We start from the raw sequence: 25,926 nt of genomic DNA, 5'->3' as shown, positions 1-25,926 counted from the left end.
GTTACATGGAATGATAAAAGTTAAGTGTTTCTTTTTATTTCTAAACATTCTGTTCTTTATAAAATGGGAATGTTCTTAGGCAACTTGGAGAGAAACGGGTGTTTTTATAAATGTGGCAACTGTTATAATAGAGGTATAGGTATAGGCTAGATACAGTCTAGATTAGTTGGCTGTAAAGCAGAATCTTCTCAGACGAATTCTATATGAGACTTACAATAAAACAGGGCATATTCTCGGAGAAAATTGCTGAAATCTTTCATGGGGAGGGTATTTCATGATCACAGCTAAGTGTCTGACTTCTGTTACAAGAATCTCCTAAGACAATTCAGTTTTTCATTGTCATCCTTTTTTATGATGCTTGAGATCCTCCCAGCTGTCCAGGTCGGGCAATTGTGTGGGGAATTACACCTTTGCTTCCCCTAAGTCACATCTGAAGCTCAAAAGCGCTTCTTCTCTCTGTTTCAGTTATCCATGTCTGTGCCAGCACATTTCTGTGGGCATCATACATGCCGTCCCCCCAGACTTCCATACATAGAAGGCGTTAGATTGTGGACAGTGTGTCAGTCCCCTGCTTTGTCAGCGCTGTGAACATACTTGGGTTAAGAAGGCTCTGCATTGTTACTCACTGGTGGCTGTGACATAGAGAAGCGGAGCACTTGCGAACTGGGCTCGTTTTGCATTACGTGCATCACTCTTGCTGTCTTAGGCAGGTGTTCTCCAGACACTTATTTCCACATCTGTTTATTGGATATAAAAGTTTATTACATATTTCTTTTTAGAAAGTAAGGTACATTTATTGGGACTTGGGAAATAGAGAAATAAAGACAGGAGACCCAAAACAGCATCCCTGTACCACTCATGCAGTGTCTGTCCATTAGCTTTCCTCTTTTTCTGAATTTAAATAATTGTTTTGTTTAAAGGGTTTTTTTTTTTCCCCTTTTTAAGCATATAGTGATGATTTTGTAGACAAATAGTTATCTCCTGCTTTCTGCCACCATGTTTGGAGGCTCTTGATAAACCTCATTTCCTGGGTACATAATAATCTACCTTGATGTTACAGTTTACCTGACTCTGCGCGGATGTGAGGCAGTGCGTAGAGCTAGGGACTCAGGAGCCAGCTGCCTGGCTTCGTTTCCAGCTTTATCCCTCACTAATAGTGTGACCATGAGCAGGTTACTTCTCTTTCTGCTCAGTTTCTTCTTCTGTAATATGGGCAAAATAAGGAGTTCCCTGGTGGCTCAGTAGGTTAAGGATCTGGGGTTGTCACTGCTGTTGCTCTGGTTACTCTTGTGGTATAGGTTTGATCCCTGGCCCGGGAATTTCCACATACCATGGACATGGCCAAAAAAGATGGACATAATAATTAATACCAACTTCACAGAGTGGTAAGGATTGAAAGAGTTAAGTGCTTACAAGTGTTTGCACATATAAGTGCTAAATATTTTAGCATCCTTCTCGTCGTTGTCCTCATCTAGTTTTTCATTATTTTAAGGCAGTCTTCAGGGAGCATATTTGTGCTTCAGACTTTGCCATTTTTAGGATTGCTAACTCAAGATAGAGTCCCAGAGTAGGGATAACAGAAATGAAAGTAGAATCATGTTTTAGGGCCCTGCTCCATACTCCCAAAGAGGACTTCCGCTAGCCCATTCAGTGCCTCTGTGTGAATTAGAAAGAAGTCACGCCTTCCTCAAGAACCTTAACTGTATCTGTAGGAAAGTTTTGTTAGAACAAGAAACTCCACTGCCATCTGCTATGCTAAAATTTTTTAACTCTATAATAAAAATACAAATGTACAGTGTGTGTGTGTGTGTGTGTGTGTGTGTGACTCCCATTACATCGGGTACCTTTATTCCATGCCAGTCTGCACAGCTGTGCATGACTGTCCTGATAGCAACTGCATCTGAATGTTCTGGTTGGGCTTTTGAGCATAGGTGCTCTTTCAAAACTACCCCAGTGATTACAGCATACAGGTAAAGGTTAACAGTGGTTGTTCAGTTACAGCAGTTCTCTTTGAAAAATGTGGCAACAAGCTGTTTGTGTGAGCCAAAGAGTATTTGGGGTCATGAATATAGACTGTAGAGTGCCCTCTAACACCGCCCTGAAAAGGTGGTTGGCTTTGCAAAAGCCGACTCAGTCCAACTTGGCCACCTTTAATTAGTCACATGAAGTGTCATATGCAGAATTTTGAAAGTGGTGCCTAAGGAAAAGCATGAATTTTCTAATCCTTTCTGATCCGTAAAAGTGCTGTATAAAGACATTTTTTTTAATGTCTTTTTACCTACAGTTTTTTGACCAAACAAGGGAAATGGATCACTAGTACGAATGAGATTGACTGGCTCCAAGTTAAAAATTTATGCCAATTAGAATCTGAAGAGGAGCAAGTTAAAATATCAGCAACTCTTAACACAGTGAGTAGACCACCCTTTAAGTGTGGTTAGCCATTCTTTAGTGAATAGAATTTCATCTAGATAACTATACCGTCATCATTCAGAAAAGCTGTTTCAGTAGCCTTCTGAATCTTACGAAATCCCTTTTACTTGGAACACTTGATTATTGCTTACTTACCTTTGTTAGCTATTGGCATAGTTCAAGAAAATAGGTGCCATTTTTTATCCTCCAAAGCCTTTTAATTAGTTATCTTTTTAATTAGTTCATGGAATCTTCTGGCTTTGATAAATATGAAATTCTCTCTTCAAGGGTCTTTTCTGTATTTTTTAAATCCCATATATGGAGTCGCTGTCCTGGCTCAGCGGTAACAAACCCGACTAGTATCCATGAGGTTGTGGGTTCGATCCGTGGCTTCGCTCAGTGGGTTAAGGATCCGGCATTGCCGTGAGCTGTGATGTAGGTCAAAAACAAGGCTCAGATCCTGCGTGGCTGTGGCTGTGGTGTAGGCTGGCAGCTACAGCTCCCATTCAACCCCTAGCCTGGAAACTTCCATATGCCGCTGGTGTAGCCCTGAAAAGACCAAAAAAAAAATGATATGTATGTTTTGGTTTTGTGTTCTTTTGTTTTGGTGTTTTTTTTTTTTTTTTAATTTATCATCAATTACTTAACAGTATACTCTGTGTTCCATATAAAGCCAGTTGCTCTTTTAAGATTTTAAGATTTTCATTTTTCCATTTAAAGACTATCATACTGGTTTCTTTAAAGATGATTTAAGGAAGCATCTTTTTGTATTTATGTGGTCTTACTTGATTAAGTTTTTTTCTATAACTATTAAAAATGTTTTCTTTTGTATAAAATTATAATTTCTCAAGGTCCACTAATATTTATTGGCACAGTAGTGGGGACAGAATGAGGTCAGTGCCCCAAAGCTCAGGAGGCCTACCGCCCTGACCCGGGATGGGAGTCAGGTGAAATCCTCGGTTGCTTCAGGCTCTCTTCCTCTTGGCACAGAGAGGGAAAGTAGAGTCACTCTCTGATGCCAGCTTTACCCCTAAATTTCCAAGATTCTGTGCCCTAGAAGCAATTAGCCTAAATATTTAAATTTTTTTAAAAAGAAAAAACAATCTAAAATAATTTAAGTAGAAATTTTAAATAGTGTCCTTGGTTTAGTGGTGTACAGTTTTGTATTATTGCTTGTTGGCCCTGGATTCATTATTCTTAACATCCACAGATATGATCGCCTGCAGTTCCTTTTGTTTGCTGTCATCAGAAGGGTTATTTTTTTGTCAACTTTTTGCCCTTCTAGCTAGTATTATGGCTTCAGTTTTTGAAAGTTTTCGGTAGGAGGCCTTTCTGTTTTAGTTTTCTTCAATTTGGTAAAAACTAAGATCCAGATTTTTGCCTTTGACTTTGTGGAAGAGAGAAAATTAATTTTGGAGATAGAGAAAAAATTTTCAAGTAGGCAAAAACTACTAAATTTAAGCTACTTAATAACTCACATAATCTGTATATACACACCCTGAGAGTCTTCATTTTCCTCTCCTCCCATTGTTTTTAACTTATACACGGTCATTAGTTTATTTCTCTATTTTAGGTGGTGTTTGATATTCGAACTAAAGCCATAAAGGAATTAAAATTAATGAAGGAACTAGGTAATCATTTACATTTGCTTTTGGTTTTTTTGGTTTAATTGAGTTTTGTTTTCATTTTTAATAGAAAAAATATGGGAGAGTACAAAAAGTAATTTAGGGAGAGCTCATGTATCTACCACCCCGAATGGATAAATGTCAGCACCTTGTCATGTTTGTTTTTGCCTCAAACATCACAAATACAGTTCAGATCCTCTTATGTTCTCATTCTCCTCCTCAGACCTAGTCTCCCTCCTCCCCAGATGCAAGCAGTGTTATCGGATTTGGGAGTGTATCTAGTTTGTGTGTTCACATTGAACTGTGTATATTATACTTCTGTATATATGTGTTATGCATACTGTATTTTTACACTTAAGTAAATTCTACCATGATGAGTATAACATTCCGCAAACTCACTGCCCACTCGGCATTAGGTTTTCTGTTACCGCTTTGTTGAAGTATAATTTACATGTCATCAAACACCCGTTTTAAGTACAAGTCAGTGATTATTAATGAATGTGTAGTCATACAGCCGTCACCACAGCCCAGTTTCAGAACATCTCCATCATTCCCAAAAGATCTCTCGTTCCCATTTGCACACCAGGCCCCTGACAGCCATTCGTCTGCTTTCTGTCTCTTTCGTCTTGCTCTCCTGGACGTTTCATGTAAATGGAACCAGGTAACATGCAGGCTTTTGTATCGAGCTTCTTCCACTTAGCATGCGATTTTTGAGTTTCATCCATGATTTAGCACGTTTCGGTAGTTTGTTCCTTTTGATTGCTGAGAAGTGTTCCGTTGTGTGGATGTCGCATTTTGTTCATTACAGTTGATGGACATTTGGATTCATTACAGTTGATGGACATATGGATTCATTACAGTTGATGGGCATTTGGATTGTTTCCACTTTTTGGCTTTTATGAATAATTCTGCTGTAAACATCATGTCCTTGTGTGGACGTGTGTTTTTAACTCTCCTGGGTAGATACACAGCATTAAAAATGGTGGGTTGTATGTCAGAGTTACGTTTAGCTTTGTGGGAAACTGCCATACTATTTTCCAAAGTGGCTGAATCATTTACACACCTAGCAGCAGTGTACCAGAGTTGGAGTTTCTGTACATCCTTGCAAGTATTTTAATTGTCTTTTTGGGTATAGCCATCATAGTGAATACGAATTGGCATCTCCTGTGTTTAATTGCATTTTCCTGAGGGAGTGGTGATGAGCGCTGTTGTGCTGAGCGTCTCTGTGTGTGCCCCAAAGATCCTGTAAAATCTGCTAGAGTTAAAAAGTGAGTTTAACAGGAACTTCAAGTCCGTGTATAAAAACCTCCCAAAAAAGGAAAATTAAGCAAACAATTTATAACAGCCTAAACTATCATAAAGTACTTGGGAATAAATTTTAACAAGATCTGTGTAAGACCTGTACAGTGGAAACTAGAAAATAATACCATGAAAAAGAAAAGAAGACCCAAATAGATGGAGTGGTGTACCACATTCTTGGATTTGGAGACACAATGCAATTAAGAGGGTAATTCTCTCAAAATTGATTTGTACGTTCAATACATTCTCACTCAAAATTCTAGCAGTATTTTTTTGTTTGTTTTGGTAGAAATTGACAAGCTGATTCTTGGAAGTACAAAGAAGCTAAAGTATCCATAGCAATTTTAAAAGAAAACAAAGAATAAAGTTGGAAGAGTTAGACTTACTCTGAAACTGTAGGAATCAAGACTGTGTGTTGGCTTGAGTAGACTCATAGAGCCGTTGTCAGCAGGCCTGCTGCAACCTCTTTCTCCATAGCCAGTGAGCTAAGAAGTGTTTTTTCATTTTCTAAGGGCTCTTTTAAGAAGAAATGTGTAACAGAGACCATGTGTGGTTTTTGAAGCCCAAGTAGTCAGTTGCCTTTCAACAAAAGCACCAAAGTATTTCCACAGGGGAAGATGGTATTTCAGCACAGTATGCTGGACCAATTGGCTGTCCACAGATGCAAAAGTGACGCTCCAGCTTTGCTTTACTTACATCATGTCAAAAATGAACTCAGAATGGATCACAGGCTTAAATTTAATACCCAAAACTGTGAAATATCTGGGAGAAAATCTTTATTGCTTTTGCCATAAGGAAGAGGGTTTTTTTCTTTTTTTTTCTTTTTATTTATTTTTTTCTTTTTAGGGCCGCACCGGCGGCACATGGAGTTTCCCAAGCTAGGGGTCGAATCGGAGCTACAGCTGCCGGCCTACACCACAGCCACAGCAACACTATATCCAAGCCACGTCTGCGACCTACACCACAGCTCACAGCAACACCGGGTCCTTGACCCACTGGGCAAGGCCAGGGATCAAACCTGCAACCTCATGGTTCCTAGTTGGATTCTTTTCCGCTGCACCTCGACGGGGACTCCAGAAGAGGGTTTTTTTAAAAGATAGGACTCAAAAAGTATAAACCATGAAAGAAAAATCAATTGGACTACTGCAAAATTTAAAACTTATTCAAAAGGCATTTGAAAAGGCAAGCCACAAACTGGGAGAAAAAAATTGTAAAATGTGTATTTAACAACCGACTTGTATCCAAGATACATGAAAAATACTTAAAATGTTCTTCAGAAGACAGCTCAAATTGGGAAGCCACTTTACACTAGATCTACCTCTCAGCACTCAGTGTGCACAGGGAAGATGTTTGCTATCATTAGCCACCAAACTAAAACCATAATGAGACCTCACTGCACACTCAGTAGAATGATCAATATTTTAAATATGGACAAAACCAAGTGCTGTCAAAGATGGGGAGCAACTGAAACTCCCCTGTATTGCTGGCGGGAATGTAAAATGATACCCTTTGGTAAAGAGTTAGCGTATTCCCTGTGAATTTAAACATCCGCTTATCAATTCTCCTGGATTTTTATCCAAGAAAAGTTAAAGCAGATATCCTTACAGAGACTGTAAATACTGTCGGTGAATGTTCATAACCCCAAACGGAACAATGTAAGTGTCCACGAGCAGGTGAGCAGTTTGTGGTGTATCTGAGCAGTGGGATTCCACTCACCAATAAAAGAAGTAAACGGCCACCCCATGGAAAACGAGGACGCCTCTCCAAGACACCATGCCCCGCAGAAGAGGCTAGCTGTGAAAGAGTCGTCCTCGAGATTCCGCTTCCAGTATGCAGTTTTCGAAAAAGAAAACCTAAGAGACAGACCAGGCTTAGGGGGTGGGGGAGTGACCACAGAGTGGCACGGGGGAGATTTAGAGGGAATGGGAATAACATCCCAGTTTGCTGGTGGTTACTGAGCATTTATATCAAACTCTTAAAACTGTGTACGTGGAGTTCCCATTGTGGTTCAGCAGGTTAAGAACCTGACTAGTATCCATGAGGATGTGAGTTGGATCCCTGGCCTCACTCATTGGGTTAAAGATCCATGTTGCTGCAAGCTGTGGCATAGCAAACAGATGTGGCTTGTATCTGGCATTGCTGTGGCTGTGGGGTAGGCCGGCAGCTGCAGCTCTGATTCTACCCCCTTAGCCTGGGGAACTTTCGTATGCCACAGGTGCGGCCCTAAAAAAACAACAAAAAAACAACTGTGCAATAAAATAGATGTGTTTTATTATAAGTAAGTAACATTTCAGTAAAGTTGGTTCAGAGTACCTGGTTTATTAAAATGAGTAGTTCGTTAACCTCCTGTGTCACAGGTCTTCCTCCCAGTTACTCCTCCAAACTGTTCTGTCCATGGCAAGTGACTGTCTTAAACGGATGAGATCAGGTCATGTCACCTCTGCTGAAACCACTGCAGTGCTCTTTGCACTTTGTAGCCTACTGCCCGCTTCGTCTGACCTCTCCCTGAGCAGCCTTGTCACCGTCCACTCATCTGCTTCTTCACAGCACACCTCCCAAGCTGACTTTCTGGAGTTGCTGGTGTACACACAGGCTCTCCTTCCCCCCAGGACTTCTCAGTTCTGTGGGCTCTTGGAACTCTCGCCTCTGCTGACTTTAGTCATTCATTTGGCCTCAGCTCAAGTGTTACAACTCCCATCGTCCCTCGCTGCACAGTCTCCCTTCATCTTTCTGTTTCACTCTGACCCCCTGTACCTTCCTCTGTAGCACTTGGGCTGTAACTGTGTTTCGTGTGAGAAATGTCCACCTGCCCCACTAGATGTTCCTCTTTGAGGGCAGAGCCCATGCCTTTCACTTACTACAATATTTTCAGTGGCTGGCACATTGAGCATACATGGCATGTGTTGGATGAAAGTGAAAAAAAATTTTTTAAACAGTATTTTAAATGCGTCTTTTAAATTGGAGAACTCTTTGCATGAGCTGTTTCAGTTGTGTCGAGGAGTTTATATTAGAATTTTATGTTTGCTTCATGTTGCTGTACATATAAGGGCTAGAACTCAAGAATCTTAAAGAGAGTCTGCTCTGCTTGAGTAAAGTAAGAACGTCTAAGGACCATGCCGTTCTTACCCTCTCAGAAGGCTCCAGCCCTCGAATTCTCCCACTTCATATCCAACTTGCTAAGAATTCTGTTTAGAATAAAAACCTGGTGTGCTTTTCCCACAAAATGGGGATTTTCGCATCAAAAACAGGGCACACTGACCCTAATCCTTATAATAACTAAGCGTAAAAATCACCCAGCTTCCTTTAAACCTGGGCAGTCTCTGCGCAGTCCTGATACGCATGCCCTTCAGTGACCGCCCATCATCAGTTACCCAGGAGCATGGTTCATGTATCACCACCGTCGGATATTAACTGAATAGTTAGCATGAAGTACAAAGTTTGCTCCTAGCTGTTTAGTTGACAGATCACTGTGAGGTAAGGTGTACATCATGAGCAATGACCAATTCACCTTTAAAATGTGTCAGTAATCGGTCAGTTCCTATCTGCTGTTAATTTCACCACAGAGACAGCAAAGTGTGTAATTTATTGCCTCCTTTTCTCCCCTGGGTAAACCCAGGTGACGTTTGGTAAGAGTGGGTAATCGAATTGGCCAGCAGTGGGGAAGGTCCAGGAGAGAAACCTAAGTACGTGGAGCCATAGAAGCAGCAGCTTGCGTGAGAATGCGGGTCCTGCTGTCATTTGACTCCAGACGTGCAGCCAGGGGGACCTCGTGAACGTGAACTCTCAGCAGTGGCCAGAGTGTGGAGATAGCCCAGAGGAGTTGATGCCACAAAAAGAAAGTCACCTTAAAGAAGCTCTTGGAGGTATTTCATGAAATTGAAATACAAGATAAAAGCACTGGAAGCTGATGGAAACTTAGAAAGAGCATCAGCAGGGATGGAAAAGCTGCTCACCCTGTACTGCAGCTGTACGAGAAGATGGCAGAAGCCCTCCGCCTTTTACAGAGAAACAGGATGTTTTAATTCTCAGTGTCTGTAGTGTTTTAAATTACAGTGTAAATATTTTTACTGTTTTTTTCATTTCACTGTACATGTATAACTGACAGTTTTTAATGTCTAGACAAAATGTTTAAAGGTCACAGTATAATCACAAGATTTCTTTGCAGTTTCAGCTTGCACAAGCATTCTTACAGTCCTGTGCTGCTCTGCAAAGGGATGGCTACCTGTTTACAGTTGTTGTTGCTGTCTGGGGGAGGTTGGTTTTTAGCTTCCTGCTAATTATGTTAGCACAGCAGGGCGTCTCTCTTTGGTTCTTTTTGGTGCACTAACCAGCATCTTTTCATTTGTAGCTGAAAACAGCTGTTTGAGGCCTATTGACAGAAAGGGGAAGCTTCTTTGTCCAGGTAAATCTTTTTGGTGGCCTTGAAAAGCTGACGCACATTCATGCCATCTCTCTTTCTCAACACTTTACTTTAATAGTGGCTTCCAATACCTAATATTCTTGAGTTAAGTTTTACACACTGTTTTATGGAACAAATCCATCCAGGTGTCTTCCTTGTGGATTACAGAAAATCTCAACCAAAAATTCAAAACACTTCTATTTTTTAAAGTAAAACGCTTGATAATAGTCATGGTTTTGATCTAGTTAAATCTTTCTAGGTTTAGTTTCAAAGCTTTTTATTAGTTTTGCTAATTTTAGTGTGATACCAGTTATCGCAGCAACCAGAGCCTTGGTTCTTACCTCTGTAATACTTCTTATCACTGCACTTTGTCTAATTATTGATGGTGGTCACCATAGCAGCTTTAAACTTGGAAGATGCTAGTTCATCATTCGTGAATCGATTCAGAATATTACGTAATTCACGCAGAGCTCTTGATTTTTTTTTCTTAAGTCTGAATCTAGAACAGTCATAGCTGCCTCTTATTTCTTAGCATTGCTGTGCAGATAACAAGAATAATATGTTCTAGAGTGAGGAAATCTAAAATAAAACTTAACGATGATGTATGTAAGCCTTTTACATGGAGTGCAGCTCGATGTTTTTCTTTCTTAACATTCTTGATTTTCAGCGAGGCTGATTTTAGTATATCGCCCAGAGAGGTAGGAATTAATAGCATTTACCATGCTCTTACAACTCTTTATAGTGCCAGACAGTTACACTTTGAAGGAAGCAGAATTGAAGCCGGGGAGTTTATTGGGCCTCTGTCCTGGAAAAGCACCGACATCTTCTCAGGTAACAGGAGGTCACCTGACAGACCAGTCACCCTTCCCATGATCAGAAGTTCCTAATTGTGTAATTCATTCCTTAACTACTGCAGTAATACTGCTTTTCTTAAAAGTTTTCTTTTTCTTAAATGATACCTTTTATTTTAGGAATGCATCTATATAGTTCTCTGTATTTAAATTAAAAATATGTCAAAGAATATTCATAAAGTTACTTCTATGTGAAAATTTTGTGGTTAAGAGGGATCTTTAAAGTGGTCATAGTTTCAGCCAACGTATTTCATAAATTCTAGAATGTACCTTTTTCTCCCACATTTAAACTTCCGAGAGATTAAGATGCATCTTACAGTCAGTGGCATCCTGCAGTTGTAGCTAGAGCTGTTTTTTTTCCTTCTCAGTGATACATAAAATAATAAGGAACAACCAGCAGTGTTTTAGATTTAATGAGATTTTGTATACTGATTTTGAACTTAATTACTCCCTGAAATAATATAATAGTCTCTCGGCAGCTTTATCAGTATTCATTTTATGTTTAAAATACAGTCAGGTTGACCTTTGCCAGGAGCCCGATCTCGTCCATAAACTGTTATTAGAGTCCACAAGGCACAGTGATACCCTTTCTGTAGGACTCCATATATAGATATAATAGCACACAGGATTCATAGCAGGACCCACGTGGCTCCTGGATCCACTTGGTGAGTTTCCCAACCACCTCCCCTTTAACCTGTTCTTCCCCAAACTCTAGCAGACCATAGCACATGGCAGGCTCATAGGAGGAAAACGTGACAAGTGAGGTTGGGTTAGAACGGAAAAATAGGGTTCTGAGGACCTGAATTGACAGAGGTCAGATTTACATTTTTACTGTGGATTCCTGGGAATTAAAGTATCTTCCTGGACAGACAATAAAATCAGAAACTAATGACTCCAGAAACACAGTCAATGCCCACAGTGTATAGCAATTGCCAGATTCTTTAAGGAATGACTGAAAAAGAGATGGAGACCATAGAATAAATCGTATGTGCGAGAGACGTGAGGAGTAGAAACATCGGTAATAAAGTGGCTTACATTTCTTGGTAGTCCAGATTATCGTTTAAATTGTAACACCAAAATACCCAGTGTAGACTTGTTTTTCCATAATTTGAAATTTTTATTGAAGTTTTGCAGCATTTGGCTTTTCTTTTTCTTTTTTTTCGGAAGTAGTGTATTTATAGAATTTTGAAATTTAAATTATTTGCATTTATACCTCTGTCTTGATCTTAGCTATTCCTGTTTTTTGCTGTCGGGAGTGATGTTCAGCCTGGGACAGAGATGGAGATCATAGTGGAAGAAACAGTATCTGTAAGAGGTGTAAGTAATTTTACATTGTGCCGGGCGGGGCCCTTGGGGTTTGGTATGGGGAGCAGGTAACCTGTGTTAGGATTCTGAGGTCCTAAGACTAGGGTTTTGGACATAGTATCTTTTAAAGATTTCTGTGTACTCACCTACAGGCATAGTTTGGGGTGTTTGAAAATTGGTGAACCAGCTGCAATTTAAAAAATAAGATTTTTTTTTTTCCTTTTCTGATGACCGGTAATGTTTATTGTAGAAATTTGAGATATGTAAGAATGGATTGAAAGAAAAAATTAAGACCCCCTAATTATCCCTTACCCCACTAATATTAACATTTTGGCATATTTCCTTCTGGTGTTTTTACTTTATATATACAAACACAATCTCATATGCATAGGTATGAGAGTGTGTGTGTGTGTGTGTGTGTGAGATAAAGCCAAGATTATGTTGGTGTCACTGAGAAGGGGGACTTTCCGTATTGAAAGATGGGGAGACAGAGCACATCAGTGTGGTAAATAAAGCCTGTATGCCTGAATTTGAATTAGAAAAATCAGAATGAACTGGATATATTTTTTCTTTAAAAAATATTTGTCCCCTGAAATGGCATAGAGAAACACCAATCAGGCTGGTAGTAGCAAGCACCCCAGCACTCAGATTGTGGCCTTTAACTACCACTTCCTGGGAGGAACTAGGGTTTCTTGGAGTAACAGCTGGTTCTGTATCTAGGTCAGCAAAGTGTAGTAAGATGAGCCTGGAACCTCTTTTCAGGACAGAAAGCAGTGAGGCCAGCAGAGACTTCTGAGAACACAGGAGACTCAGGGCCAAGCTGAAGAGGCTCCCACTGGTCAAAGATAGAGAGTTTGAACCTCAGTGGGAATAATAATGAAAATGGATTGGTACATACACATCAAATCCATGAGTTCATAATGGTCCTAAAAAATACGATATTCATAGCTTACCAAGAGTGTATGCTAGGGAATCCTAAAAGAATCATGCATTTATCCTCTTTTTCTTTTCAGACTGTAGCTCCCATTAACCAAATAGGTGATGAGAAGATTTTTTTTAATAATAGACATGTTCCAGCTTATAAAATGAAGAAAGAATTGTAGACCATCACAGTTTTTTCAACTCCCAGTGAATCGTGGATCTAAGTAGTGATCCTAGAAACCTTCTCACAACCCCAAAGAGCAACGCCCGGACACCAGTGGTTCAAAATAATACCTGTGCTCTCCCTGCCCAAACAAAAATTTTTAAAGAAAGCTGGACCTGAGTCCAGTCAAGCCTGTAGATCTGAGTAGCAGTTTATAAGTGCAGAGGATAGCGGGATGTGTTAAATGCACCGCAGGCCTGCAGTCGGCACACTCCTCTTCAAGAAGTCAGTTGCTTTGAGTTCCCTGGAAGCTTAGCAGTTAAGGGTCCAGTGTTGTCACTGCTGTGGCATGGGTTTGATCCCTGGCCTGGGAACTTCCACCTGCCACAGGCATGGCCAAAAAAAAGGAAGTTACAGTACGAGGCAGCCTATAGATTATAAGGGGACTTAAGAGAAATAGCCAGTAGGTGCAATATGTAGAATTTACATGACTGTAGTACCAGTTGAAGAGAAGGTAGGGAAATTAGAACACTGACAGGATATTTGCTATTTAGGAATTCTTCATTTTTTTAGATGTCATAACTATTTAAGAGTTAGTTTTTTAAAAGAACCTTAATATTTTAGAGATGAGTACTAATATTAATGAATGGAATTCAGAAATCATACCTGATGTTTGCCTCAGAAGAATCTGGGGAGCAAGACAGGGGAAGTGGGTGGGGTACTGACAGTCAGAATTGGCCACGGCAGTAATTGAGACTGCGTGATGGATGCTTGACAGTTCATTTTACTATCCTCTGCACGTGTTTGAAATTTTCCATGATCGGAGTTCCCTTGTGGCTCAGTGGTAATGAATCTGACTGGTATCCATTAGGACGCAGGTTCAATCCCTGGTCTCATTCAGTGGGTTAAGAATCCAGCATTGCCGTGAGCTGCGGTGTAGGTCCCAGATGCAGCTCAGATCCTGAATGGCTATGGCTGTGGCGTAGGATGGCAGCTATAGCTCTGATTGAAGCCCTAGCCTGGAAACTTCCATATGCCACGGGTGTGGCCCTAAAAAAGAAAAAGAAAAAAAATTTCCATGGTAAAAAAGTATGTTTTTACCTTTTGTTACATGCTGTAAATATATTCCCAATTTTCATATGCCTTTTAACTTTAGTAGGAGTTTGGGGGGTGGGGTAGGGGTTTTTTTTAGCTTTTAAAAATGTTTATTGACTTACTGCCGGCATGAGGTACACCTATCAGGAATCAGGCGTTAGAGTGTCCCTGATTTGACCTTGTGCTAAATGAGTCTAAGGAGGAAAAGGGCACATTTTGGATTGGATGCTGTTAGGAACTGGGGGCGGTTCAGTATCTGATTTCTGTTTATAAGGTGAAATGTGAAGAGGGACTGAGATAACGTTGATAAAAAGGCAGCAGTTACTCAGCGGAAAAGATGGTTAGTCATTTTGTGCCTGGGATGTGGCCTTGGGTAACTTTAGTGGGTCTCTTTATTTTCAACCACCAGAGACCATAGAACTTTTCAGAGGAGCCATGCGTCTGTCTTTGGTTCTGGTCTCTTCTGAACCCACGGCGGGAAGTTCCCCTGCCCCCAAAACTGCTCTGTCGCGGCCATCAGCAGCCTCCACATTGCTGCGTCCAGTAAGCAGGCCTAGTCTTCATCTTACTTGCTCTCTCAGCAGCAGGTGACGTATTCGATGCCTTTTGTCACTTGCTTCCAGAGGACCAGAGCTCTTCAGGTTTCCCCAGCCTCACAGGCCTGCCCCTTCTCTTCCCTCTGCCTCGGGAGCACCTCAGTGCTCGGCTCGCAGACCCCAGACTCGCCTCTCCAGCCACTCCTTGGTTGTCTGATTCTACATCAGGATCCATCCGGGATCTGACCGCATCTCACTCCCACCACTGCTGTCTCCCCCATCGGGATTATTCTAGCAGCTCCCTAAGCTACCTCTTTCCTTCCAGACGTGCACCTCCCAGGGTGTGTTCTTCCCCAAGCTAAGTCCTCCTTTAGAAAGCAGGTCAGACCATTCGTCCTACTCACTGCCCTCCTCTGCTTTCCCATCTCACTTGGAGCAAGAGCAGAGTCCCCGAGTAATCTGGCCCTTTGCTATCTTTTTAGAAAAATAACTTCTGACTCTTACTCACTCTACTCCAGCTTAGCTGGCCGCCATGCTCTTCCTCAAGCAAGCCTTACCCTGGCTCTTCCTTCAAACCGAAACACAGTTAAGTCGAAAGCTCAATTGCTTTTCTTCACTAACGGGGGCCTTTAAGACTGCAGTTTTCTTTGAATACAGCTTTGGTCCCTTTTTTTTTTTTTTTTTTTTTTTTTTTTTGTCTTTTCTATGGCTGCACTCATGGTATATGGAGGTTCCCAGGCTGGGGGTCTAATCAGAGCTGTAGATGCTGGTCTATGCCAGAGCCACAGTGACAGGGATCCGAGCTGCGTCTGCAACCTAGACCACAGCTCATGGCCACGCCGGATCCTTAACCCACTGAGCAAGGCCAGGGATCGAACCCGCAACCTCATGGTTTCTAGTCAGATTCGTTAACCACTGCACCACGATGGGAACTCCCCGTTCCCTTTTTAATGTATTATGTTCTCATTGTCATCATTTTCTAAATAATCTTTAATTCAAAAGTCTCTCTCCTTTTTTCTTTTTTTCCTAGGGCCACACCCACAGCATATGGAGGTTCCCAGGCCAAGGGTTGAATTGAGCTACAGCAGCTGGCCAGATTCAAGCCAGGTCTGCGACCTTCGTTGCCGTGCAGCTCACAGCAATGCCATATCCTTAACCACCTAAGTGAGGCCAGGGATTGATCCTGCATCCTCATAGATACTAGTCAGGTTTGTAACCCGCTGAGCCACAACAGTAAGTCCTGAGTCTCTTTTAAATCGTACAGGTAATGGTGGGTTTAGTCTTATTTTTTAGACTTCAGAGGGAACTAAAAATGCCCCTTGGGTCTCCACTCTGTCCTTGTCCCTTCTCCAGAAGCCGCCGTTGTCCTTGGATGATGAAACCTTATCCATGTCAGTAGAGCGCGTCCTTCATACCTTTGCCTTGTGTAGACCGACCTGTGCGTAGGGAGGTTCACAGAGAAGTGAAGAGCGCAGCTTGTAGGGTTTCTTTCGAAATCATAGATGGGAGCTTAGAACTTTGTTTCACTTAAAATATTTTAAAGTTCTTTTAAGACCAGTACATACAAATCTATTTTATCCGTTTAGCTGTTCTAAGACTTTTCATTTACATGTTCCCCTGTTAATCCGGGAGTGTCTTTTCTTCTTATTCCAAGTAGGGCAGCACTGATCATCCATCCTTAGGCCTGCTTTCTTCTGCTCTGTTCCATATGATACAAACCACATTTTGCTTACTCTTTTACCCCAAATTTGTTTAGGAATGTTTTGTTTTTAGTGACTGTTTTTGTTTCATTTAAACGTGTGTCAGTTGTGTCACATTTGTTGCGCTGTGCCGTGAGCTCACAGTGGGTGCAGTTCTTCCCTCGTGAGTTTAGGTGTCACCAGTGTTTCTTGGGTGAAATCAAAGCTAATCTCCTTTTATAGAGTCAGTTTATTAGGTACCTATGAAGTCGGCCTAATTGTTCGTGTCTGGTCAGAAATGCACTGTGAGTCCACATAAGAAGGAGGTCAGACCGCAGACCTGGAAGTGGATGAACAAAGCTTTACGTCCTGGTTGCAGACCCCGGCAACTGGTTTTTTGTTTTGTTTTTTTTTTTCCTCCAGAGCTGGTGCCATCTTGCTCTTAAGGAGAGCTTACTTAATCATTTAACCATATATATCTTTATCTGTTTGAGAACTTTAAATTTAATCAGACTCGGCCCAAAGTCCAAAAAGTTACAATACTGTAGTTCAGTAACAGGACAGCTAATGAACATAATTTTTTTTCTTACAGTGTTTAAAGATAATGCTGGAGAAATCTGGCCTGTCAGGTAAGTTACTGACCAGACTTAGCCACATTGTACGTAGAATAAATTATCTCTAAGCCTAATGGAAACTTCAAACCTTTTTTTCTCTAGGGTTGTCAGCTACACTTTACATTACTGTATGTACATAATTCTGTAGATTAGGGAATGTAATATGAATGAAAAAATAACCCAGGGGACCCTGAAGTGGCTCCCCAGGTGGAACCATGTGAGCTGGAGGAGGCGTCCTTCCAGTGAGTACTTACCATTCTCTCCACCTAGGTGGGAGCCTGGGGCTTCGCTGCCTGGCAGGGACGTTCACTTGCTCAGGTTCAGGGCACTTCTGGGAACTTGTGTGCAGTGTCTTGTATCATCCCACCAGGAGACCTCCCAGGCAGGGACCATCACTCGCTCCCCTTTTACAGATGCTGAGAATGGTTGAATGGCTTAGCCAGAGCTGGACAGCACGCAGCCAGGTCGCTCTCATTTAGAACTCTGATGTCTTTCCGCTCTGCTGTGCTGTAAAGTAATGGTGTTCACCTGCAGCTTCCTGGGACTGTCGTTTATTCCCTTGGCTGTAGCTTCTTTTGGGGGTGGGGGAGTTGATTGTTTATAAAACATTACTGGTTTTTAATAACCAGAATTTCTAACTTGTGCTCCACTCAGCTCCCCCTTCCCTCCAAAAAGTTTTCTTCCTATTTTGCCAGTATAGCAACTGTGCTGAAAAACTGAAACCCTATTAAAGACTAGTTACCAATTTTTTTTTTGTTTTGGTCTTTTTAGGGCTGCACCCGCAGCATATGGAAGTTCCCAGGCTAGGGGTTGAATTGGAGCTGTAGCTGCAGGCCTATACCACAGCAATGTCAATCCGAGTTGAGTCTGTGACCTACACCACAGCTCACGGCAACGCCGGATCCTTAACCTACTGAGCGAGGCTGGGGATTGAACGTGCATCCTCATGGATGCTGGTCAGATTCGTTTCCGCTGAGCCACAGTGGAACTCCACAAGCGTTATTTTTATTTGCAAGTAATGCAGTTTTTGGTGGAATAGAAAATTAACCAAATTGGCACAAAAGCTTAATTTTTTTTCAGGCTCTGGAAGAGATAATTAACTTTTTTTTTTTTTTTTTTTTTTTGTCTTTGGTCTTTTTAGGGCTGCACTCAGAGCATATGGAAGTTCCCAGGCTAGGGGTCTAATTGGAGCTATAGCCGCCAGCCTGTGCCACAGCCACAGCAATGTAGGATTTGAGCTGTGTCTGCGACCCACACCACAGATCACGGCAATTCTGGATCCTTAACCCACTGAGCGAGGCCAGGGATTGAACCCCCACAACCTCATGGTTCCTAGTCAGATTCGTTTCCACTGCACCACAACGGGAACCCCAAGATAATTTACTTTTAAAATGAGTCATAGTTCCCTGGTGGCCTAGTGGTTAAGGATCCAGTGTTGTCACTGCTCTGGCATAGGTTCAGTCCCTGGCCCAGGAACTTCCACATGCCACCCGCATAGCAAAAAAAAAAAAAAATTAATTATTATTAGATCACATCCCATTTTATATTCATTTATCCAGAAGGGTCAAACTGACAAACTCTTAAAACATATTCTTCTGAATTTTTTTTCATCTTGGTTTTGATTTCTTCATAGGAGACACATGGCATTTACGAAAAATGGATTGGTGCTTTGAAGCTGGGGAGCCTTTATGTGAAGAAGTGAGATTATTTCTATGCATTTCATTTGTAAAATGATTGTGTTTGTTTTGTATTTTCTTAAAGACACCCACCCCCACCCCCCCATATGAATAAATTCCAGAGAAAGAGTTACTTTTTTCCAGGATACAGAAATCCACACTCGGGTCTGCTTTCACTTTCTCCCCCTGCAGCTTTTTCATAGAGTCAGAGGGAGTTTCAGCCCAGTGGAAACGTATCTACTGACATTTGTATAGAGGCCTCTTCTGACAAGAGGCTGTGTCTCTAGTAGGAGTTTTTCATTAGGATGCTGCGACCCCCTGAGAACAGAAGACATTGGAACCAATGAAAGAACTTGAAGATACAGTCGGAACTTTGAAACCTGAATGTTTTAATGTCGGAGTTTCTCTAAAGTAATGATGGCAGAATTCATTTTACCAACCAGTCACCTAGGCTCTGTCTCAAACTGCATCTCTAAATCCCACCCAGACTTTTAGGGTAGACTTAGGAGCAGTGTCAATCACAGGATGTTTGGATTCTGGCTAATCCTATTGTTGCTCCAAACAGTCAACCCCCGCAGTCCAAACCCATGGCCTTAGAAGTAGACCGAGCACAAAGCTTAGTGAGAAAGCGTAGGTGCTTGTGCTCACTGCCCTTCCCCCCAGTCTTCGTCTGCCTGCTCTCTGTTCAGCGAGACAGTGGCCTTGACACTTTAAATCAGAGGTCGATTTAAAGCAGGTGTGCAGGGACCCTCTCTGGAACACTGTTTGCTGTGTGACATCAGGGACAGTGTGGAGAGGCCCCTCTCGAGTCTTAGCCAGGAATTTGCAGCCCAGGCTAAGGAGTGGACCACAGAGAATCTTCAGAGCATACAGTTTGGGTGTCACAAGAGTGTATCGAGTCAAATGGTTTCCTCATTTTCATCTCTTATTATTGGACAGTAAGAGGAATTATTGGAAATATCCCAAATCAGTATCAAACAGTTCAGGCAAAAGCAAACTCATTACCCTCAGAATTGGCTTCTTTCCACAGATTTGCTGTTTGTCTTTCCCGTCCTGATCTTTTTCGGTGGCTCACCCTACTTAGCTGATAGCCATCATGTTTGGCCTCAGCCTTGAAAGGACCTGTCAGTTTTCCACTCTTTCTGGACCGCTCCCACTGCGGGCCTCCTGCTTCAAGCTCTGTGGTGTTTTGTTTCTTTTTTGGCCACGCCATGGCATATGGAGCTCCCAGGCCAGGGATTGTATCCAAGCTATAGTCGCAGCCTAAGTCGCAGCTACAGCAACGCTGGATCCTTAACCCTGTGCCAGGCCAGGGGGTTGGACCCTCGTCCCAGTGCTCCCTGGAAGCCACCAATCATGTTGTGCCACGACAGGAGCTCCTGTTTGGTTACATTTTGTTTTTACCTCTTACCTAAGTTACTTCTACTGGCTTCCCTGAGCCTAGGCGTTCACCACTTTAGTTTCACAGGTATAGCAGCTAGATTGATCTTTAAAAATCCCTTCTCAGAAATCTTGAGTGGCTTTTTCAAGAGTAACTGAAAACTTCCTTCTGTTCCACATCTCTTTGATCTGTGACCACCTTTCCAGCCCATTTTCTTTTCTGTTCCTCTCCAACAGGTGCCTCCCACTCTAATAAATCTAGTCTCTTAGCTCTCCACACAGACAAGCCTGAACCTTGACTTGCCCTGTTCTTTTCTTGAGAAATTCCTTCTTTATTTCCTGTGGCTTTTCCAAATCCAGTCCATCGTTTGGGCTTAACTAAAATGTTATCTTTGTAAATCAGTCTTTCATCATTTCTCATCCATCTCCCTTTAATTTTTTACAGTTCATAATTACACAATTTTAATACATAGTGGTATACTGCTTTATATAGCCTTAGCTTATTTCCATCTCCTCAATATCTGCTTTGTTATTCACTTACTTATTTCTTGAAGAGATAACAGAGGCAGTAGGGTTATTTTTAAAAGATCAAATGGTCTGTTTATTCCTTTCAGAAGTCATAAATGACCAAAAAAAGGAAAAAAAAAACTTTTACTTTTTGTATTCCCAGGATGCAACACTGAAAGAGCTTATGATATGTTCTGGAGATACCTTGCTTTTAATTGAAGGAAAACTTCCTCCTCTGGTAAGATTTTGCTCCTGAGTAGACATTTTGTAGGCAGCAATTACTGTTTCATGATGACAAAGATAACACATTGCCACTGTGTGAAAATGGGGAAATACAATCCCAGAGAGAATACGACCAAAATGCTACCAGACAGCCATCGTATTTTACATCGTTAGTGTTTTCTTCCTATAAAATCAGGTTGTATATACAATTTTATTTCCTACTTTTTATATTTAATTCTTTAACCTGACCGTAAAATCCAAAAACAATCATCATATCCCATGTGTAACTTGACGCAGTTTAATTCACCTGTATCCCTGTTATTGGAATTTAGCTTGTTTTAATTTTTTTGTTTGTGTCAATAATTCTTGAATATAAAGCCTTCTTAAGACAATTCTAAAGATGGAATTAACAAGTCAGAAAGTGTAAACTTTTTGAAGGCTCGATGCTGTATATCACCAAATGGTTCTCCCAAAGAGCTGTACCAGTTACAGTCCTAGCGGTGGTCTGAGGGGGGCTCACCCCTGCTCTTCCACAGATGCTACGTATCGCCACTTGAAAAAGCCATAACTTACTAGTTTGGTTTCTCTTTTTCTTTTTTCTTTTTTTTTTTTTTTTTTGTCTTTTTGCTATTTCTTGGGCCGCTCCCGCCTCATGTGGAAGTTCCCAGGGTAGGGGTCGAATCGGAGCTGTAGCCACCGGCCTACACCAGAGCCACAGCAACGCAGGATCCAAGCCGCATCTGCGACCTACACCACAGCTCACAGCAACGCCGAATCGTTAACCCACTGAGCAAGGGCAGGGACCGAACCCGCAACCTCATGGTTCCTAGTCGGATTCGTTAACCACTGCGCCACCACGGGAACTCCCTGGTTTTTCTTTTAATGTAGACATGTACAGATGAAAACAAGAAAATGACCCAAAATTCCAGCACTCAGACAGTCATTTACTTATGATTAGAAAATTCAGCATAGAAGGCTATAAAATGATAAACAGGTTTCTCCTATATCTCTCTCTCCAGAAAGTGCTACAGTTGAGTTCTTTTTTGTTGTCTATTCTTCCAAGAAAAACATTGCTCCTGTATATGTCCTGAATGTAGATATGTGCCTGTCCTTTTTAAAGTTCACGTAAAGGGGATCGTAGTTTCCATCCTGTTTTATACTTTTCTTTTTTTTCTAGCTGCTAAAACGCATTAGTCTCAGTCATCCAAAAGACCAGTTTTTATGATTTTAAACTTTTGATGGTAAAAACAGTAACGTATAATATTAAAACAGTACTTAATACATCTTAAGGAAAAATAATAAACAGGAATGTTTTCTGTATCGATGTTTCTCTCGATGGAAGTAGAAGTTGACTTGATCTGTACATCACCACAGTGAGACATCTCCCTTCTTCAGGGCTTCCTGAAGGTGCCCATCTGGTGGTACCAGCCACGGGGTCCCTGGCGTCACTGGCATCATCAGGACCAGATGGACTGTACCTTTGCTCAAGGTGGGAACTGGAGAACTAATTCCACCTGGTTCTGCCAACACAGCAGAATTACAGCAGCCAGCGTGTCACAAAGAGAAGTAAAATGACTGCTTCTGCTCTGAGAGGCAGCTGAAATGTGTATTTTTCTTAAATGTAAGGTGGAGGAGTTCCCACCTGGCACAGTGAGTCATGTATCCAGCAGTGTCACTGCAGTGCCTTGCGTTGCTGCTGTAGTATGGGTTTGACCCCTGACAGGTGTTACCCCAAAAAATTAAAAATAAAATGCAAGGTTGAAAATCAAAACCCGTATTCCGTAATTCATAACGTAATAAAAACCATCCTTTTTTTTATGGCCACACCTGTGGCATATGGAAGTTCCTGGGCCAGGGGTTGACTCCGAGCCACAGCTGCAACCTGCACCACAGCTGCAGCAACACCAGATCCTTTAACCCACTGCACCGGGCCAGGGATCAGACCCATGCCTCTGCAGCAGCCTGACCCGCAGCAGTGAGAGTCTTAATGCCCTGCGCCACAGTGAGAATTCTAAAATAGGAACTCATCCTATTTTTATACAATGGTTTGTAACTTCTATGAAGTATCTGTCTTTTGGGGGGAGGGATTTACTTTTCATTTGCCATCTGTTATTTATTATCTTTGTTATTCAATATATAAAATTTTTCAAGGAATTGTTATCTATCATCTCTCCGGTTCCTCACGGCAGTCTGAATAGCAGGCCCAGTTGTCATAGCAGACTGGTAGGATACTGAAGTCTCGTGATACTCGTGACTTCGCTGCAGTGCCCAGGGCTGGAGAGGCAGGGCTGGAGCCAGACCCTGCGCAGCTCCTGTTTTTCCTGCCACCGCCATCCAGGAGCTCCCGGTGTGGACTTCCTCACACCCACTCTAGTGAGGAGACTTAGGCCCGGCCCCCTGCTTCCTCCCCACGCAGCCCTGAGGGAGGAGCTGTCTCCAGGAACTCAGAGGCCGAGCTGCTTGGATGGGGTTGTACTAAACCTATCAGCAGTACCCAGACATGGGCGGAATTTCAGAACCCTGAAGTAGATGCCTTTAAACTCCTGTCACACATCTTACTCTGTCCTTTGTAGGTGCTCCTGGTGACAGGCAGGCGGAAGTTTCTCTCCACTACTTGGGAGACATTGAAATCTCAGAAGATGCCACCCTGGGGGAGCTGAAGTCTCAGGTCAGCCTTCCTCCTGCCACATAGCGTAGTGGTGATCTGGCTGCTTCCAGTGAGATATTAACATATTCTTCTATTTCCTTTTGCCTCAGTTACAGTCTGTTCTGATATGGCATGTGTTATATGCCATGTTCAGGGGTGAGTACCCAACAGGCCACACGCGCATAGAGCCCACACAGCCCCTGGGTTTGTTTCTGCCCCATGGCTTTCATTTATCCCCTGACAGGCATGCTGTGCTTTCATTTGAGCATCTCCTCAGTGACGTGCAGCTCATGTTCATTTTGAGTTGTTAGGGACGCATTCGTTGGAACATTCGTGAAGCATTCACCTTACTCCTTTATTTACATTGTTTTGTGTCATCGTGATTCATGTGTTAAATGTTGTTAGTTAAAAGCTGTGTTGTCCCTGGCCCAGGAGGTCAGACTGTCAGCTAGATGTTAGGGTGTTAAATGAAAATGGATTGTTTGCTGGGGTATCAGCATCCACAGGCAGAGAGTCTTCCCAAAATGCTGAAGAAATGTCTCACTCTCGTTAGATTAAAACGAACATCCTTTTTTCCTCTTAGAGGAAAAGATGTGGGAGCATGTGAGATGAATTCGTCAGTCTCTGGCAAATGACTTTTCTTGTGTGTCCTCAGCCTATGAAATACCTTCCTCAAAAAAAGCAAGTTGTCTTAGTCTCATTAGAAAAGTAGAGAGACTTTTTTTTTTCTTGTATTGGATTAAAAGACACAAAAATGCTATTTCTAGATTTAAAATGGATGAATATTGGCCTTTTCATATATAATGCAACCCAAATATATAGATAGTTACCTATCCTTTCAGAATTAGTACAGCAGTTTGGGCCTCACAGTTGGGATCCAGAGATTCTGCAGCATTTCAAAATCAAAAGAAATGCCCTTGGCAGAGCACTTGAGGATCAGAGTCTGCTTTTGCCAGCGTGGTCCCTGCTCCTGTGAGTTATCGTCATGGAGAAATGAGTTTTAAAGTCTCATTTTTGAAAACAGTCGTTGAAAAAAGGAGTTTTTGGCTCAGATTCAGGCCGTTTCAGTAGAGAGGCATATCAACATTAGCCAGGACAAATTTAAGAGATACTCCTGTGGATTTTTGTCATTACTCAATATTATCATTACTCAAGATGCTCTCTTCCTCAGATATCATTGTGTTGCGCTTCGTTTTCCCCTAAAGCAATCTGTCTGTAAGAGCGCTTTTGCAAATGTCTGTTTCCTTTCTAGGCCCTGACCTTGCCGAACTTCTCGGAGTTTCCCGTCCCTTCCCCAGCCTTCCTCAGAGCCTGGACGGTGGAGTACAAGCGGCCCGGCAGACTCTTACGCGTCCACCAGCAGCAGCTCAAGTAGGTGTCTTGGTGAACCCTCTCTCACAGAAAGCCCGTTCCCCATTTGCCAGGTGGATGCTGTTATCTGTCGGCAGTTGAACTCTGGGACAGCTTCGGCTTTTCATGCTAAGTATAAATGTAGTTTATCTGTTTTCCTGTGGTCCAGAGGCTGTGAACACAGTTTCAAGTGTTGTTTTCCTCCAGCTTTATTGAGTGCTGATTGAGTAGAACATCGTCTGAGTTTAGGGTGTATGAGCCGTGGATCTTAGGACTTACATAGTGCAAAACCATCACCACCGTAGTGTTAGCTCATGTCTCCACCACGTCTGCAGTCACCGTTTCCCTCCCGTGGTGAGGACGTGTGAGAGCCCCTCTCACTAGCAACTCCCGAGTACGTGACAGTGTTACGAGTGAGTGCTGGGATGCCCTGTACGGTGCGTTGATGATAGTTGGTAACTGGAATTCTGTACCCTTCGACCAGCATCTGTCCTTTTCAGCCACTCGCAGCCCCTGGTTTAACCACCAAGTTAGTTCCAGTCTGTCAGTTCAGCTGTTTTTAGGTTCCACATGGAAGTGATGGGTGCGCATTTGTCTTCCCGACTTGGTGTGGTGCCCTCAGTGTCCGTCCGTGTTGTCGCACATGACAGGACGTCCTTCCTTCTCACAACTGAATGAATTCCCCTGTGTCCACATACACACAAACACCCCACTGGTTTATCCGTTCATTTGTTTTTTTTGGTGGTTTTCTTTTGTCTTTTTCGGGCCGCATCCGCGGCATATGGAGGTTCCCAGGCTAGGGGTCTAATCGGAGCTGTAGCCGCCGGCCTAGGCCTGCACCACAACCACAGCCACATGGGATCCGAGCCGTGTCTGCGACCTACACCACAGCTCACGGCAACAACGGGTCCTTAACCTACTGAGCAAGGCCAGGGATCCAACCCACAACCTCATGGTTCCTAGTTGGATTCGTTTCCGCTGTGCAACGACGGGAGCTCCTCTCCGTTCGTTTGTTCACAGAACTGGGTGTTTCCGTATCTTGCCTGCTGTGAACAACGCTCCTGTGAACAGGGGGTGCCGCTAATCTCTTCAAGGTCCTGACTTCCTGTCCTTTGGTGAGATACCCGGAAACGAGGTTGCTGGATCATAGGGTAGTTCTCCTTTTAATTTTTTTGAGGAACCTCCATTCTGTTTTTCCATAGTGGCTGAGCCAGTCTCCATTTTCACCACAGTCACAAGAGTTCCCTT

At 42.4% G+C, this 25,926-nt stretch overlaps 1 protein-coding gene across 15 annotated transcripts in view; it reads left to right on the top strand.

The window, feature by feature from the left end:
• Positions 1-25,926, top strand: part of USP40 (ubiquitin specific peptidase 40) — an 82,033-nt gene that overhangs the window by 43,407 nt on the left and 12,700 nt on the right. For 12 of the 15 annotated variants that reach the window (XR_002339427.1, XR_002339426.1, XR_002339423.1 and 9 more), the window contains 11 exons: positions 2,285-2,408; positions 3,983-4,040; positions 9,682-9,735; positions 10,475-10,563; positions 11,814-11,900; positions 16,875-16,911; positions 18,530-18,594; positions 20,623-20,697; positions 22,077-22,170; positions 23,255-23,349; positions 24,581-24,699. Coding sequence is in view for 7 of the 15 variants with exons in the window: in XM_021076207.1 (XP_020931866.1) it covers positions 2,285-2,408; positions 3,983-4,040; positions 9,682-9,735; positions 10,475-10,563; positions 11,814-11,900; positions 16,875-16,911; positions 18,530-18,594; positions 20,623-20,697; positions 22,077-22,170; positions 23,255-23,349; positions 24,581-24,699 (897 nt within the window). In the remaining 8 variants the exon portion in view is untranslated. Of the gene's footprint in view, positions 1-2,284; positions 2,409-3,982; positions 4,041-9,681; positions 9,736-10,474; positions 10,564-11,813; positions 11,901-16,874; positions 16,912-18,529; positions 18,595-20,622; positions 20,698-22,076; positions 22,171-23,254; positions 23,350-23,438; positions 24,700-25,926 lie in introns of all 15 variants that reach the window. The other 3 variants (XR_002339429.1, XR_002339430.1, XR_002339428.1) reach the window with 2 other exon arrangements.

The sequence above is a fragment of the Sus scrofa genome, chromosome 15 (assembly GCF_000003025.6).
Source record: "Sus scrofa isolate TJ Tabasco breed Duroc chromosome 15, Sscrofa11.1, whole genome shotgun sequence".
NCBI lineage: Eukaryota > Metazoa > Chordata > Mammalia > Artiodactyla > Suidae > Sus > Sus scrofa.
Note: the sequence above shows the minus strand (reverse complement) of the source record. Positions and strands in the feature narration are given on the sequence as shown.